The 16,292-nt window shown below is 40.3% G+C and overlaps 1 protein-coding gene and 1 long non-coding RNA gene across 4 annotated transcripts in view; one reads left to right on the top strand and one right to left on the bottom strand.

Annotated features, from left to right (window-relative positions):
- Nucleotides 1–16,292, bottom strand: part of LOC109287936 — a 54,492-nt gene that overhangs the window by 1,849 nt on the left and 36,351 nt on the right. The window contains exons 3-4 of one of the 3 annotated variants that reach the window (XR_002095014.1): nucleotides 14,540–14,653; nucleotides 9,298–9,466 (exon numbers count right to left, since the gene is read on the bottom strand). This is a non-coding gene — a long non-coding RNA (uncharacterized LOC109287936). The remainder of the gene's footprint in view (nucleotides 1–9,297; nucleotides 9,467–14,539; nucleotides 14,654–16,292) is intronic. The other 2 variants (XR_002095013.1, XR_002095012.1) reach the window with 2 other exon arrangements.
- IFT80 (intraflagellar transport 80) overlaps nucleotides 1–16,292 on the top strand; it is a 179,819-nt gene extending 163,527 nt beyond the window's left edge. Inside the window, exons 16-19 of the mRNA XM_019503222.1 lie at nucleotides 5,840–5,929; nucleotides 6,024–6,196; nucleotides 8,223–8,346; nucleotides 15,207–16,292. Coding sequence (XP_019358767.1) covers nucleotides 5,840–5,929; nucleotides 6,024–6,196; nucleotides 8,223–8,346; nucleotides 15,207–15,320 — 501 coding nt within the window. The 3' untranslated portion in view covers nucleotides 15,321–16,292. The remainder of the gene's footprint in view (nucleotides 1–5,839; nucleotides 5,930–6,023; nucleotides 6,197–8,222; nucleotides 8,347–15,206) is intronic.

Raw genomic sequence — 16,292 nt, 5'->3', positions numbered from 1 at the left:
TCAGTGCCCTAAATCCCTGCTAGAATCCTGTTGACCTGTGTACAAAACACTTTGCTTAAATCATTATTCATTAAGCAGTTTGTAAGTCAGTTTGTGGGTCAGTCTGTCAATCCCTCTTTGAAGGGGAGCCTTTGCTCTTTCTTTAATAAAGAGTAGCTAACCTACATATATTTAGTGTAAGTAGTGAAAACTCAGGAGTTAGAGCAATACTTAAGCCCCATGCGTAACTAGAGTTCTGAGCGAGGGGGAGTTTGCTAGGGAGTTTGCCTGGAAACTCTCTCTCACCTTCCTTCACTGTCAGTTTGGTGAGAGGAAGCAGGGAAAAGGGAACCTTTTGGGACCAAGAAGCAGAAAACAGGCTGCCTTACGGGGGAGCTTGCTTGAAAAGAGGGACAGGAAGAGAGAGGCAGTGGTTTAAGAGACCTAGAGAAATGGCTGGAGGATGTCGAAATGCCAAAGCCATTGCCACTGCCAGCTTTTCCTTTGCTTACATCCATGAGCAACTGGTGCCTCCCAAGTCTGGGAGGGCACCAGACCACTGATGAGGGGTCCCCCAGAGGCTGATCGCCAAGTGCGAAAGCACCAGTGGCAAAACCAGAAGTGCACTTCTGCCGGCACTTCTGGTTTTGCGGCTGGCATTTCCAGGGGGTGTACAGCAATCTCAGGGGTTGCATGTGCACCCCCTACACATCGCCAATGCTAGGTTCCTGTCCAGGAAGTGGTGCTCACTGTTGAGGCTTCTGCCCAGGTCCTGGTTTGGTGCTGTGGTGACTATGACTTGCAGGTTCCTCCAAGTGACAGCCATGTAGGGGAGTGCTTGTGATGTTAGTGGTATCTCCTAGTAGTGTTCTTCAGGGATCAGGCAAGAGAATTACAGGAGGAGGTGGCAAGGCTCTGAAGCATCCTCTGCCATGAAAATGTCATTGATTCAGTGCTGAAGGAGACCTCCAGAACTGTGGAGGAAGAACTGCCAGAGGCAGTGCTAGAGAAGGAAGAAGACATGGACTTCCAGGAAGATGGAAGTTGGAAGCTTGTGACCTCTGGCAGCAAGCAGAGATCTTCATCTCCAGCTGTAACAGTTTGCTTAGAGAACAGGTATGGAGCCCTAGCAGCAGAGGAGGAGGACCATGTTCTGTTGGTGGAGGCAGCCAGACCAGACATCCCCAAGGTTGGGAAGATTAAGACCACTGCCACCAAAAGAAAATGATGAGTGATGGTGGTGGTTGGAGACTCTCTTCTGTTGGGGGATAGAGGCATCCATTTGTTGGCCTGACCTGTTGTCTCTGGAGTTCTACTGCTTGCCAAGAGCCCGGATCCAAAATGTCACGGAAGGATTACCAAGAAGGATTGCCTTGTATGATGATTGGCTTTGTGAATGCTGAGAGAGCAGTGGACACAATATACTTTGACTTTAGCAAGGCTTTTGATACAGTCTCCCACAACATTCTTGTAAGGAAGTTAAGGAAGTATGGATTAAATGAATGGATTGTAAGATGAATAGAAATGCGGTTGGATTGTAGGTCTCAGAAGATGGCAGCTGGTATCAAGTGAAGTGCCCCAGGGGTCAGTCTTGGGGTCTATCGTTCTATAACTTCAGCAACAACCTGGAAGATGGGATGGAGTGCACCCTCAGCAAGTTTGGAGATGACACCAAACTATGGGGAATAGTGGTAGAGGGTAGGGTTACCATTCAGAGAGGAGGATTGGACCAAAAAAAAAAAAAAATCTCATGAGGTTCAATAAGGAGAAGTGCAAAGTCCTGCACTTAGTCCTGCACAATCGCATACACAAGTACAGCAGCCTGGGGACTGACTGGCTAGGCAACAGCTCTGCAGAGAAGGACCTGGGGTTACAGTGGATGATAAGGTGAATATGAGTCAACGGTTTGCCATTGTTGCGAAGAAGGCTAATGATATATTGGGATGCATTAGTAGGAGCATTGCCAGCAAATTAAGGGAACTGATTATTCCTCTCTATTCAGCACTGTTGAGGCCAGATCTGGAGTACTGTGTCCAGTTTTGGACCCCTCACTGCAGAAAGGATGTAGACAAATTGGAAAGAGTCCAGTGGAGGGCAACAAAAATGGTTAGGGGGCTGAGGCACATGACTTATGAGGAGAGGCTGAGGAACCTGAGCTTGTTTAGTCTAGAGAAGAGAAGATTGAGAGGGGATTTTATAGCAGCGTTCAGCTACATGAAAGGTGGTTACAAAAAGATGGAGATATACCAGTGGTCTTCAACCTGTGGTCCACAGAATCTGGGGTGGTCTGCAGACTGTCTAAGGGCTCCACAAAAGATGAATGTGATCAATAAAAAGTGTGCGTATGCCCACACTTACAATTCAGAGGGTCCATACCTCCATTCAAAATATTTTAGAGTTCCACAAATGACAAAAGTTTGAGAACCATTTAGTGGTGGCAGGTGACAGAACAAGGAGCAATGGTCTCAAGTTGCAGCAAGGGACATTTAAGCTAGATATGGGGAAAAACTTTCTCATTATGAAGGTAGTAAAGCACTGGAACAGGTTACCCAGAGAGGTTGTGGCATCTCCATCCGTGGAGGTTTTTAAGACCCAGCTAGACCAAAGCCTTGGCTGGGATGATATTTTTGGGGATGGTCCTGCTTTGAGCAGAGGGTTGGAGTAGATGACCTCCTGAGGGCCCTTCCAACACTAACTTTCTATGATTCTGTTACCATACTTTAAAGCATAAGTAATCATTTCCAAATATGTACATGTACTAAATTGCAGTGGAATTTATTCCTGATAAGTAGTTGGTTTATAGTTAGTTACTTGTCCTCTGTGGTACTTGCTAAGCAAGCCATCTGATGTTCTACAGCTTTTCTTAGCTCACCAGACATAGCTAATCTACTGTTACATTTTGTAGAATTCTATTTTGGCGATTGGTATATGTAAAGTTGTAAAGCAAAAAGCTTTGACTGATTATTTTATTTCATTGTAACCATGTAATTCTTGCATAGTGAGCACTTGGAATTTTTATGGTGAGGAACAGTACAGTGTCTGTTTATCTCTGTAATCATACAGTTTTCGTATGCAAGCCAGAATATGTAGAACTTATACTTGGATTTTTTGTATATCTAGTTTTCACCATTATAAAAGTCAAATCATATTATTATTACCTATGACTTAGTATAGTATGCAAGATACAGCTATAAAAAGATGAAAATCATAGAATTGTAGAAAAATAGAGCTGGAAGGGACATCACAAAGTCACTTAGTCCAGCCCTCTACTCAAGGCAGGATCATTGTTGATTAAAGCCATCTCAGCCAATTTTCTGTCTCACATCCTCTTGACTAATTTCTAGTGATAGAGATTCCACAACTTCTCTAGCTAGATTTTTCCAGTGCTTGGCCACCCTCATAGTCAGAAAATTCCTCCTAATCTCTAACCTGAATTTCCTCTGCTGAAGCTCTAGGCCATTATTCTTGGTTCTGTCTTCTATGCCCACAGAAAAAAGGCCCATCTCCATTCTCACTGTAATAGAACCTCTGAAGTATTTGAAGAGTGTTTTCAAATCCTCACTCATTCTTTTCTTCTTCAAGTTAAATAACCATATTTTTTCCAGCCTTTCCTCATAAGTCGTGCATCCCAAGCCCATAATAATTTGTGCCGCTCTGTGCTGGATACAAACTGTCCACAACCTTCTTGAAATGTAGGACCCAAAACTGGACACAGGATTCCCAAGTGAGGTCTCACCAGTGCCACATAAGGTGGAAGAATCATTTCCCTTGATTTCCAAGTAACAATTAATGTTAATACAACCCAGTATACTTTTGACCTTTTTTCTTGCAACAAGAGCACACTCTTGACACATATTCAACTTATAGTGTACTGTAACCCCCTGGTCCTTCTCTGCAGTACTACAGCCTAGCCAATCATTCCCCAGTCCATATTTGAGCATACAATTATTCTGTTCCAAGTTCAGGACTTTGTTCTTGGCTAACTGCAAAATAGCTAACTACACAACATTAGTCACTTATGGATAATCAGTCGTCATTACCTATCCATTTGGAGTGATGAATTAATCAGATTTTCCTGTGTTTTTGTAGTACAGTAAAAGCTCCATAAACTGGCACCTTACAAGCCGGCATGTTCTATTAACCGGCATGCTGGCTTGTAAGGTAAATTGAAACTGGAAGTGGCCACCGTGGCACTTCCAGTTTCTCCAAGCGCCCACGGCCCGGGGCAAAGCAGCCCAGCCCCCATGGCCCAGGGCACTGCAGGCTGCACGGGGCCCACCTCCCTGTCCCTCAGGGTCCAAAGGGAGGGGTGGCAATGCTGCGGGAGGGGCAGGAGAAGCGGCGGCCTGAACAGGCAAAGATGCCTGTTTGGGCCACTCACTGAGCGGCATGGGTGCCGGATAACAAAGCTTTTACTGTATTTGGATAAATAAATAGGCCGATAAATGTTAGATATAGATAGATATCTATATATAGATAGATATAGAGGGTTAGATATCTATATATATATCTATATATACAATTTTTAGAAGTCTAAGTCACCATTTGCTTCGGTATTTATACTGAGGTTTTTTCCAGTATTTGATGGTTATAATTTTAAATGCAGTGCTTAATTAAATGACTCTGTGTAATTTCAGTGCACCCCTTCTTACATCTGCCGTTCTCTTGAAATTTTTTAAAATCAGTCTAAATCATGAGCATATATAAGCCATTTATTATAAGTGGTAAATTTTAAAATATTCTTTCCCTATAGATTTACATTTTTTAAAATCTCTTTTCATGTAATTATATTTTCTTAATCATATAGGCTTTTGATAGTCATAATTTCTTGCAGCTGTTTACTATCTTTGCACTGCACGTGTCTAGTGAGTTTAGGGGTGGTTAAGCATTAGGACTGATTAAAAGAGAAATTATTTAAAAGTTTCAGAGCTTTTTTCATCCCCTTTCTGTCTGTGTTTTCTTACCTTCCTGCTCCCTTTCATCATCTTTCCTTACCTGCTCCTGCCTGCCTACAAACCTGTCAGGAATAATACAGTTTTATTTACATTGCATTTCGAAAGTTGATCGGAGGCATAAGTTTGAGCAGTTTTCTGAGTGAAGAGACATTTAGGGCAATCTTGCCGGGGAAATTCCAAGAAAGAGAGAAATTCTGATACAAGCACAGACAGACATTTAAATTTGTTCTTGTTTAAGTTAATAATAAAGAAATGATTTAGGAACAGTGTAAGGCCCAAGTCTTGCAGATAGGAGGGTTAGCTTTATGCACCCTAGTGAACTCAGCATGACTTGTTTATATAGTTACATGCCAAAGTATCAGTGATCTAAAGAGAGTAGTTTGGATATACCTAGCATATGTGTTTACTGTACTTTAAGTAGGTAGGATTTTCATGTTGCTTATAAGGGCCTGTCCACACTATGGTAAACAATGCATTTTAAAATTGTGTTAACAAATCTATTTTAATTAAGATTTAAAACTACAGCAACTTCTTCTTGGGTATTTCTGTTTCATTTAAATATGAGATTGTAAGAACAAGAGTTGAGAGATTTTCATATTTGTTATTTACAGAGACATAGGCATACAATTATGCAAATCTATGCTCTGTAGTAGGCTGTAAATCAGTATAAGCTCATTACAGCATAGGAGTTTTTGTATTGGGTAGTAACTGAAAAATAATGTCATGATTGTACTAGTGAGACATCCAGAACCAGTGTGTAGGGAACTGAGAAAACTTTCACAGTTATGTACCCATGCATAATTTTCACCAGGTGAACATCCTCCCTGAACTCTTTGAGAGAACTGTGTTTCATTATAATATGCAATTTAAGAAATTTTAGGCCTTTTATTTTGTTTTAATTTTAGGATCAAACAATGTGGGCATGTTTAGCTGCAATGGCAGTTGCTAACAAGGACATGACAACAGCAGAAATAGCCTATGCAGCAATTGGAGAGGTAAGTAGTTGGGGTTTAACTATTCTTAGCTAACTGATTGCAATGCAGATTTAGTTAGTTTATTTCGTTAAACTGTCACACTTCTTTGTAACAGATTGACAAAGTTCAGTACATCAATTCAATCAAAGATCTTCCATCAAAAGAATCAAGGATGGCTCATATACTGCTGTTCAGTGGAAATGTACAAGATGCTGAAACCTTGCTTCTACAAGCTGGCCTTATTTATCAAGCTATTCAAGTCAACATTAATCTTTACAACTGGAATAGGTAGTATTTCTCTCAACATACTGCTGCTGTTAGTGTTAATAATTTTACTGAGGTGACATTTTAAATATTTAAAAAATTAATATTTTTTCTCTATAGTTGCCAAGATCTTGAATTAAATCATATATCAATTGCTAAATAAAGAAATACATTATTATAATGTTAGATTTCTTGTTTTTAAAGTAAGTATTCTTTCTGTAGTTAAGGGAATATGCCAGTGTTTCTACCCCTTCATACTGTAATTATCTACAGTACCCTCAGAGACGCTTTTGAAAGGCATTTTAACTTCTTCATAAATAGAGAAGGAAAAAATGAGTCATCAGCAAAAATTATGATTTATGTGGGTCTCTAAAAATAAAGATGCTTTGAAATATCTTGCTTAAAGCAGGTATATGGCTTCACTAGCTGGTATTATGTCATTGGGAGAGAAAATATGAGTTAAGAATTTTTGTTCTTAAATAAAAAATCAAACAATTTCTCATGTTTGCCCAAGGGTGTAAATCTCATCGCAGGAGTGTTTGAGGTTTACATGTTCAGCAGACCCTTTAAAAACTGGTGCTGCTATCAAAAGACAAAGAGTCTCTAGAGGGTTTTGTTCTCCTCATTCTAATTGTCTCATGGTGAGAACAAAAAGCCCACAGGAGTAGGGAAAGTTTCCAACTTCTCCTGTCACCACAAAAAGCTCCTGCTTCTAGCTGAGGGTGTATGGGGAAGACTGTGTGCAGCCTGCCCACCCATTTGGCTGCTTGTGTTCTTCCTGCCCACTGCCGCCACTTACCTTCGGCTCTTGCTTCAGTCTCTACCTGCCTGGAGCTGGATCTGGAGCTGCACCCACTGCAGAAATAAGTGGCAGGGGCAAGCATTGCAGGCAGATAGGCAACAGGGAGTCAGGAATAGGCATGGGGAGCCAAGGGGTGGGGGAGAAGCGGGTAGGAGATGTGGCAGGGGTAAGTGGTGGGGGAGCAGGCACAAGCATGGAGCTGGACCCAGGCAGGTGAGAAAAGGGCAGGCAGAGGTCTGGCTGCTTTTCCTACCATAGCAGTGGAGGGTGGGAGTTATGAATGTAAGGTGATCCTCTAATAATAAGATTCTATGCATGGAAACTCATAATAAATTTATAATTTTCCATGTATAGAATCTAATTATTGGAGGGCCATCTTAAATTTTAAGTCATCTGGAATTTGGATAAATAAGATACTTAAAATAAGGTAGAACAAGGGACTTAAACCACTTTTCAATCTGAATTTGTAAATGTACTTTCTAGGAAAAAAATAAGCAATTGTAGTATGTTGGTATGTTCAGAATTTCATTTGCATATTTTATAGTAATTTAGAAAATATTATCACAATGCATATAGTACAAATATTCATAAGTATTCTATCCCACTCGACTAATCAGATTTTTTTATCTGGCAAGCACATTATCAGTCTGATATTGGTAGTGTTGCCAAAAATATCTCACCTGGAAAAATGTTTGAACTACCCATTTCTAAGCTTTTACAATTATTTTTATATCACTTAGAAATTATGCCCAGATTTACAATTTATTGTTGCAGTTGCTGAACCTTCCCATCTTCATATCTTTAAAAGTGCTGACTTGTATATGTTATGAATATGTATGGTGATACTATTCAAGAGCCAAGAGATTTTTTTATTCACAGCAATAATTAATTAATTAATTATCAACTCTTTTATAGTGATATGATTACAATCAACAGTAAAAAAGATTTTTTTTTCAATTTCTGTTTTTAATAAAGTTTCCTGTTGTCATGTGTCCATAATAGGCTTAGAAAATGTACAGAAATAAAATGTTAGTTGTCATAATGAGCAACATAAAATACACTGTCCATTTCAGAGAAGTTGGCTACTTTCCACCACCTTTTATTAATACTAATGCAAAAATGCTTGGCACTTTGCATCAGGAAGATCTGTCTATCACTGTAAATCATATCTTTTTAGAAAGCCAAAGAGAATATAGCTATGCCAGTATGTTGATACAATATGACAAGCCCATTTTTGTTTGATTTTAGGGCACTAGAACTAGCAGTAAAACACAAGACACATGTTGATACAGTTCTGGCTTATCGACAGAAGTTCCTGGAAGATTTTGGTAAAAAAGAAACTAATAAACAATTTTTACAGTATGCTGAAGGTGTAAGTATTCTCTGGGGAATTTATCCTACATTTTCAGAAGGTCAGCTTACTTTTTGTAGTCATAAAATTGTGCACATAAGAAAAAGTGCGTGCACATTTATGTCTTTCAATTCAGTGTAGAGCCAAATGTTTGTTGTTACATATTGATGTATCTGACTTTGGGTATAGATTAATAGTTTAATTCATAACTGGTAACATTTGTGGACAATATTTACTAGAGGACATAAAATGTGTGCGTGCAAATTTTGAAACTTGCAGGGACTGTGCAGATGCAAGAATGAACAGGGAGTTGGTCCTGAGTTTGGTGATTATTGTACAGATATTAACAGTGATTAATCTCTAAGGGTATCCAGACAAAAAAATAACAACCAGTCTTGAACTGTTACGTTGTATATGATAAATACATTACTAAAATAGATTTCATAGGTATACAATTCTATAGAATCCCTATAATTCCTATTCAGAATTGCGGTAGATCAGGTTAGTTGAAAACAAAGATATTAACCTCAGTTGGTTGGTTGATTAGCATTTTGTATGTTCTTAAAGGCTAAGAAGGAACGATTTTGATCATGTGCTAGAAGCAGGCATCTTCATGTATCTTCAGCATATTTTTACATCTGGGATGTACCAGTGGTACAAACTGTAATAGTGGGACCTTTTAATAGCAGTGTTCTTTGGAGTGTGTTCCTGACCCCTCCTGCCACTTCCTGACTGGTCCCAAATGTCCTGAGTGTGAAGTTATATATGGGGTTCAGGTCATCTGACCACTTCAGTTCCTTCCAACTACTGTGTCCAATGGATTGCATATCAGGTCCAGGCTCTTGACTCCAGGTCCTTTGTTTGGATAGTGCCATTTTATTAGTGTGCTTAGCTTTCTATGGTAATTAGCTTTTGGCATTTAAGGGTGATGTATTAATTAAAAAAGTAAGCAAGCAAGCAAGTGTAAGATACCTAGCTGGCTGGGAGGTTCACCTCTCCTCAAGATAATTCAGTCTGTAGTACTTTCACTTCAAGAAGGCAGAAAGAGCAATAGAACAGATTCCACACACTGCTGCTGCAAGAGGTTCTAGCAGTCAAGGCCTCCTAATCCAGTACATCTTGTGGATGAGTGCGCATAGACCTGGGGGGAAGAGAGACGAGACCACTGAAACAGATGGCTTTAAGTTCCAAGCACTAAGAAACCTCTTATAACTAAAAATGATTCTGAACTTTTGTATCTATTGAGAATCAGGCCCACCACGATAGTCATAAACTCTGTGAGGAGAAGTTAACACCCCCAGACTTAGTTCTGAGAAGCTTAGGAAGTTCCAAGCAAAAATCTAATTTGTACATTTTGTGCCAAAAACTGTTCAGTTACCATAATGTATTGGCATAGTAAAAATAATGTCTTTGGACAAAGATGGCTGTATTTGCAAAACTCATACCTAGCGGAACAGAGAAAAATAGCTAATGTGCTTATCTCTGAAGACCAGCTTGTTGCAAGGCTAGAAAAGGTCAATCTTACTACCCAAGAAAAGATTCCTTTTGTAGAGGCAGTTTGGCTTGCAGAATGGTACAGCTTTTCTGTCAGAAAGCCACTGCCAAGTCCCACATCAAAGAGTGATATTCTTTCTCAGATTAATGGACCTTATCAGAAGGTTGTGCCCACACTCCTGCTGTGACTTAAAACAAGGGGTTCCTGGCTAGAGGGTCTTGCCCCTCTGCTCAGGGCCAGATTGATCACTGTATTTGGGGTCAGGAAATAATTTTACCCCATGGTGAAATCAGTACGGACTGTGGTGGTTTTTGCCTTCCTTTGTAGTGGGGGGTGTGGTCCTCTTCCTTGGATCTCTTGAGTGTGTTTTAACAACCTTTGCATCAGCAGGACATTGGCTGCTGTGGTCCCCCTGCTTTACGTGTGGCAGGTTCAGGTGTTATATCTTGTAGTTGTGTCAGGGCTGATTGTGTAGTTTGTCTGATAGTTTAGGTAATGATTTGTATAGGATGTTTTGGATAAGGATGATCCTTCCTCAGGTGGGGGTTAGGCTAGATGACCTATGGAGATCCCTTTCAGCCTTACTTCTCTGATTCTACAACCTCAGTTTTTTATGTAATATCTTGTGCTCTGATGCATTCCTAGTCATATTGATGATATCTTTTAGGCACCCATTCCACTTAAAATAATCTGCAGGATTGCAATGTAGAGCTCCATAGAGGTGTTTATAAAACTACTTCTTGGACTGCATCTACATCTGAGGTTTAATTTGGCTAAGTAATACTTTGGTCATTTTTTTCTTGAAGGGAAGCATTGTTTATTAAAATACCCCAAGAGTTGGAATATGCAGAAGACACTTGTAACCAGTGTTCTTTAAGATGTACTTTGTGTATTCATGCTTGCTGCTCACCTTCCTATGTTCTTAAGAGTTCTAATTATAATCTCAGACTTGCAGGCAGAAGTGGTAGGAACTGTAGCTGAACTTCACCCTCAAAATATTCAGGAATAGAGAAAAGAAGTCAGGGAGCATATCAGAAGTTCCACTGACACATTCCAGGAGTGTAAATATACATAGTACATAGAAATGTACATAGAATTTATGAAATTCTTAAATTTCTAGGTTCAGAAGGGACCTATTATATCATCAAGTCCAACCCCTGCTCTGGGTAGCAAAGAGCGTTGGGGTCAAAAAGCTCCAGCCAGATGCTTGTCTAATCTCCTTTTGAACACCTCCAAGGTAGGAGAAAGCACCACCTCCCTTGGAAGTCTGTTCCACACTTTGGCAATCCTTACCATAAAGAATTTGTTCCTGATGTCCAATCTTAATCTACTCTCTTTCAGTTTATGGTCATTTTTTCTAGTAACCCCAAAGAGGCACCCTGGTAAAGAGAGTACCCCCTATTCCCTGCTGACCCCACCCCAATGAGTTTGTAGACAGCAACAAAATCACCTCTCAGCCTTCTCTTGTGGAGACTGAAGAGATTCAGGTCCCTCAATCTGTCATCATAGGATCTTATCCACAGGCCCTCAACCATATGAATAGCCCTCCACTGAACCCTTTCCAGGTTATGCACATCCCTCTTGAAGTGTGGCACCCAAAATTGGACACAGTACTCCAGTTGCAGCCTCACCAATGCCGCATAGAGGGGAAGTATCACCTCCCTAGACCTACTCGTGATGCACCTGCTAATGCAAGACAGAGTGCAGTTAGCCTTGCTTACTACCTTGTCACACTGGTGACTCATGTTCATTTTTGCATTGACTATGACTCCGAGATCCCTTTCCACTGCTGTGCTACTTAGAATGGTACTTTCCAGTCTATAGGTGTACTGGTGATTCTTTCTCCCCAGGTGTAGCACTTTGCACTTATCTTTGTTAAATTGCATCCTATTCTAATCCACCCACTTCCCCAGTCTGTCCAAATCCACCTGAATTTGCTCCCTACCCTCTAGTGTGTTTACTATACAACATAGTTTGGTGTCATTTGCAAATTTGGACAGGGTGCTTTCTACACCCTCATCCAAATCACTGATGAAGATATTGAACAGTACTGGTCCAAGGACAGGGCCTTGGGGGACACCACTGCCCATGTCTCTCCAGTTAGAAACCAACCCATCCACCACCACTCTCTGTCTGCGTCCCATAAGCCAGTTTTCCACCCACCTGACTGTGAAAAAAATCCATGTCACAGCCAGTTAGTTTACTTGTAAGAATTGGGTGTGGCACCGTGTTGAAAGCCTTTTTTTAAAATCCAAGTAAATAACATCTACCTCTACTCCTGCATCTGAGCACTTTGTGACCTAGTCATAAAAAGAGACCAGGTTAGTCAGGCAAGGTCTGCCTGCTATAAACCCATGCTGGTTGCCTCTTAACATAGTATTACCTGCTGGCCCCCCACAAATGTGATCCTTAATGATTTTTTCTAACGTCTTGCCAAGAATAAGGTAAGGCTAACCGGCCCATAGTTACCACAGTCCTCCTTCCTCCCCTTCTTCAAAATGGTGACCACATTGTCCCTTTTCCAGTCTTCTGGGACCTGTCCTGAGTTCCATGAATGCTCAAATAGTTGTGCCAGTGGTTTTGCTATGACACTGGCCAATTCCTTTAGTACCCTTGGGTAAAGATCATCAGGGCCTGCCAACTTAAATACGTTCAACGCCTCCAAGTGCCCCTTCACCAAGTCAGCACTGACTGTTGGTGGATTGGTATCTTTCTCAAGCCAGACTAAAGTCTGGTTGGGAGGTGTGTTTGTATCCATGACCAGGAACACAGATGCAAATAAACTGTTTAAGAGCTCAGCTTTGTCCATCCTATCTGTTATGAGTTGCCCTAGTCCATCCCGTAGCGGCCCTATGTTACCCTGCACTTTCTTCCTACTCCCTACGTACTTAAAGAAGGACTTTTTGTTACCCTTAATCTTTGTTGCCAGCCTAAGTTCTGTTTCTGCTTTGGCCTTCCTCACTGCTTCCCTGCAAGCATGAGCCAAGCACATATACTCCTCCTTGGTGGCTGTCCACTGCTTCCATCACCTGTAAGCCTCTCTTTTCCCCTGTAGGCTCTTGGATTTCCCTGCTCTGCCAAGAGGGTTTCTTGGCTCTTCTGCTTCCCTTTATATGTACTGGGTTGGTAGCCCTCTGTGCCCGCAGGAGCAGTCCCTTGAGGAACTCTCACCCTTCCTGGACTCCCATGTCACCGGATGTTATTACCCCTCAGTCCTACTCTAACTAATCTCCTGAGCTTGTTGAAGTTGGCCTTCCAGAAGTCTGACACTTCTGCCCTACTAGTTATCTTTCCCACCTTACGACGCATAGTGAATCCTATCAACAGGTGGTCACTATCTCCTAGGTTACCTTATACCTGCAGATCTCCCACCAAGTCTTCCCCTGTGGCCAGCACCAAGTCAAGTAAGGTGTTTCCCCTAGTGGGACTGCATACCTCCTATGTTAGGTGCAGGTCCTTACATCTCTAAGAACTCCAGTTACAGCTGAATAACCTTTATTTTAGGTTCTGCTGGGGTTCAAGCCCAGAAGAGTAACCATGGAACGTTGTTGAGCAACCAGAAAAAATGTCATGTGCATTGCAAGACTTGAATGCGAATCATATCTATAGACCAAAACGTTACTTGCGACTGTTTGTACCACATTGCATGTATTGGATGCACAGTGGTAATATTAATCAGGAGTACATGACAGTTGGGCTGCTGAATTATGAATACAGTGAGAAACACAAGTGGCCGATATTGGAATACCAGTACCAAATTCATTACACTGATTTGATTTAGAGGTATTCATTTTTTGAAATGGGGGTATTGAGAGTGCAGTCCATTGTGGGCCAGCATTATGACTACTAGGCATCAGTTAGTATCAGTTTTATCATAATGGCATTCTGATGTTCCTGTCATGTGCAACAATATAAAAATATAGATAATTTGAAAAAAATTACCTGTGTCAAGTGGTGTGAAACTGAATGGCTCTAGGAGGGTTGAGAATAAGTAGGTTGTTTATTTTTTTGGCTATATAGCTGAGTTAAGTTGAAGTAAGATTGCCATTGAATTAAGGGCAATTGTTTGTAATACTTCTTGGGTAACTTATCCTCATAATCAGTCTAAAATATGTTTTGATTTCTGCATTGTTTCCTTCTTCTGCATGTGACTGGGAGCAGTGCAGTAGGGCAAGGGAAGTGCTTTGAATTAGCTGCATAGACTGGGATGTCAGGAAAGCAGTAGAATAAGCAATTGCACTGCACTTTTAATTTTATAATGGTTCTTCATAACACCTTGTCACTCCCAATTCACAGGTCTTCTCCATCCCTCCAAGCAGACTATTGCAAGAAAGGATTTTCTCTGACACTTAGCTCAGCCTGCATCTCCCTCTTTCTTACATGTGAGGACAGGCATTTGATGCTTGAAAGCTTGTCCAGTAGCTCTCCCAGCTATACAGTTGGTCCTATAGAAGATATCATAAAAAGTCCTTGCCCCTCAGACATTTCCAGGACTGTCATGACTAGAACACTCCAACCCTGATTTTTTCTTTAAATGTGACAGTCACCAGTGTGCATGAGTTCAGCTATTAATGCATATCAATCCTGGCCTGAAATCAGAAATCTGCTAGCAGAAAAAACAAAAGAATGAGATAAGATGCTGGTTTGGACAATGTAGCTGTATTACAGTCAAAAATGAACAGCATGCCAACAGTGTTTGACTATGAGAATGAGACATACCTACCTGGGAGCCAATTTGAATCCTTTTCATCTGTCTAACGTTCATAGTTTCACTGAAACAGGGTACTGTCACAGATGATGTTTTTCAGCAGGTGGAAAAGTGCCAAGTCATAGCTGAAACATTTGTCAATACAAAAAACAAGTATCAAGTGGCAATCTTATTTTTCCATCAAATGACTAATGTAGATACCATCAGTTTGCTTGATGGACTATTGGTATAGGAGAGGGAAGTTGCTTAATGTACCATTAATGAATGGTTCAATTCTGAGTGATGTGACAAATAGATTTCATTTGTTTTTAAGTTGGAAGAAGGCCAGTGGGCTCATCTAAATTTATTTCCTTGTATCAGTATTTTCTCCTTACATATGATATTTGTTGTTGCAAAGTTTCAACTCTGTTTGATGTCAAAAATGGGAACCTAAGAGATCATACTCTTTATCAGAACATGTGGCATAGGCCCCTCCAGGTAATCTACACACATAGCTCCCATTAGTATTAACTGTAGCTATTTGTGTGCATCAAGAAGGGGCTTATGTAAAGAGTGAGCAAATTGTTTTGTAACTTGTACCTTAAAACACTCATGTTCTTCATTAGTAGACTTCTAATAAAATGTGAAAATTAGTAGACTTTTAATAACATGCAGCTACTGTCTTTCCTATTCTTACAGCTGGAAGTTGATTGGGATAAAATCAAGGCCAAAATAGAGATGGAAATTGCTAAAGAGAGAGAACGAGCAGCAAGCACTCCACCGGTCAGGACCAGCGTGACTGTTCAGCACTAAGTGCCATACTGATCACATTAGTTAGTTGTTTTATCAGTCATTAGTTACATCTGTGTATTAAAAAGTATAAGTAAGAATTAACATTTTCCAAAGAGTGAGAAGGAATTGGCAGTTTTGCTTTTGGACAATGTGCAGAATTTCTCGCCAGTGCGTTGTCAGTGCCCCCTCCTGCTTCCCTTATCCACTGTAATCTGTGGAACCATGTGAGCAAGGAAAGAGAATGGGGCTGGTCCTTGTCTTAATCTTTCAGCTTTTCATAGCTTTGGAGTTAACCATATTTAGTCTTTGGATACCTGGAGTTATACAGTGATGTATATGTTTAAGCTCCTAAATAAGCTTGTCTGATTTGCCAGCAGCTGCAGGGCTCAGGTACATGGCACTTGTTTAGGTGCCCAGCTATAGACACCTCAATGTGAAAAGTGCAAGGCTATATTTGTAAACCAAAAAAAGGAATATTTCATTTGCAGTTAAATGTATTAAACCATGAGAAGACTGTCCCAGTGTTGAAGTATTTTCAGATAATACATATAATTTATTATTTCAAATTAGTTGCTTACAATTATATATTATGTTGTTGGGTAGCTTTTGGGAAAAAAGATTATCATGGAAAAATCATCTCACATTTAATACAGCATGGAAGGTCTTTTAAATTTTAACAAAATATGTGTTTTCTGAAAATACCGAATATGTAATTAGCCATAGTGTTCAGAGCTTCATTAAAAATTAGAATATCCTATTTCTTTAGTTGAAGAATAACATTTCATGTTTGTATGCTGTCCAGCGCACTTGGTTAAAATTTTAGTGGTGTTACACATACGCCGTTTCATCAAAGTATACTCTTCTTTTTTTCCTGTTACATGCATATACTGTGGTTTGTCTGCATGATTCCTTTGCAATATTGGGATGTTAATGTATTACTGGTAGCTGAAAGACGTTAAAGTAATTATATATAATATTTATCTTTCAGATGTT

Source organism: Gavialis gangeticus, unplaced genomic scaffold (assembly GCF_001723915.1).
Source record: "Gavialis gangeticus isolate Ggan-Ray unplaced genomic scaffold, GavGan_comp1, whole genome shotgun sequence".
Lineage (NCBI taxonomy): Eukaryota > Metazoa > Chordata > Crocodylia > Gavialidae > Gavialis > Gavialis gangeticus.
Note: the sequence above shows the minus strand (reverse complement) of the source record. Positions and strands in the feature narration are given on the sequence as shown.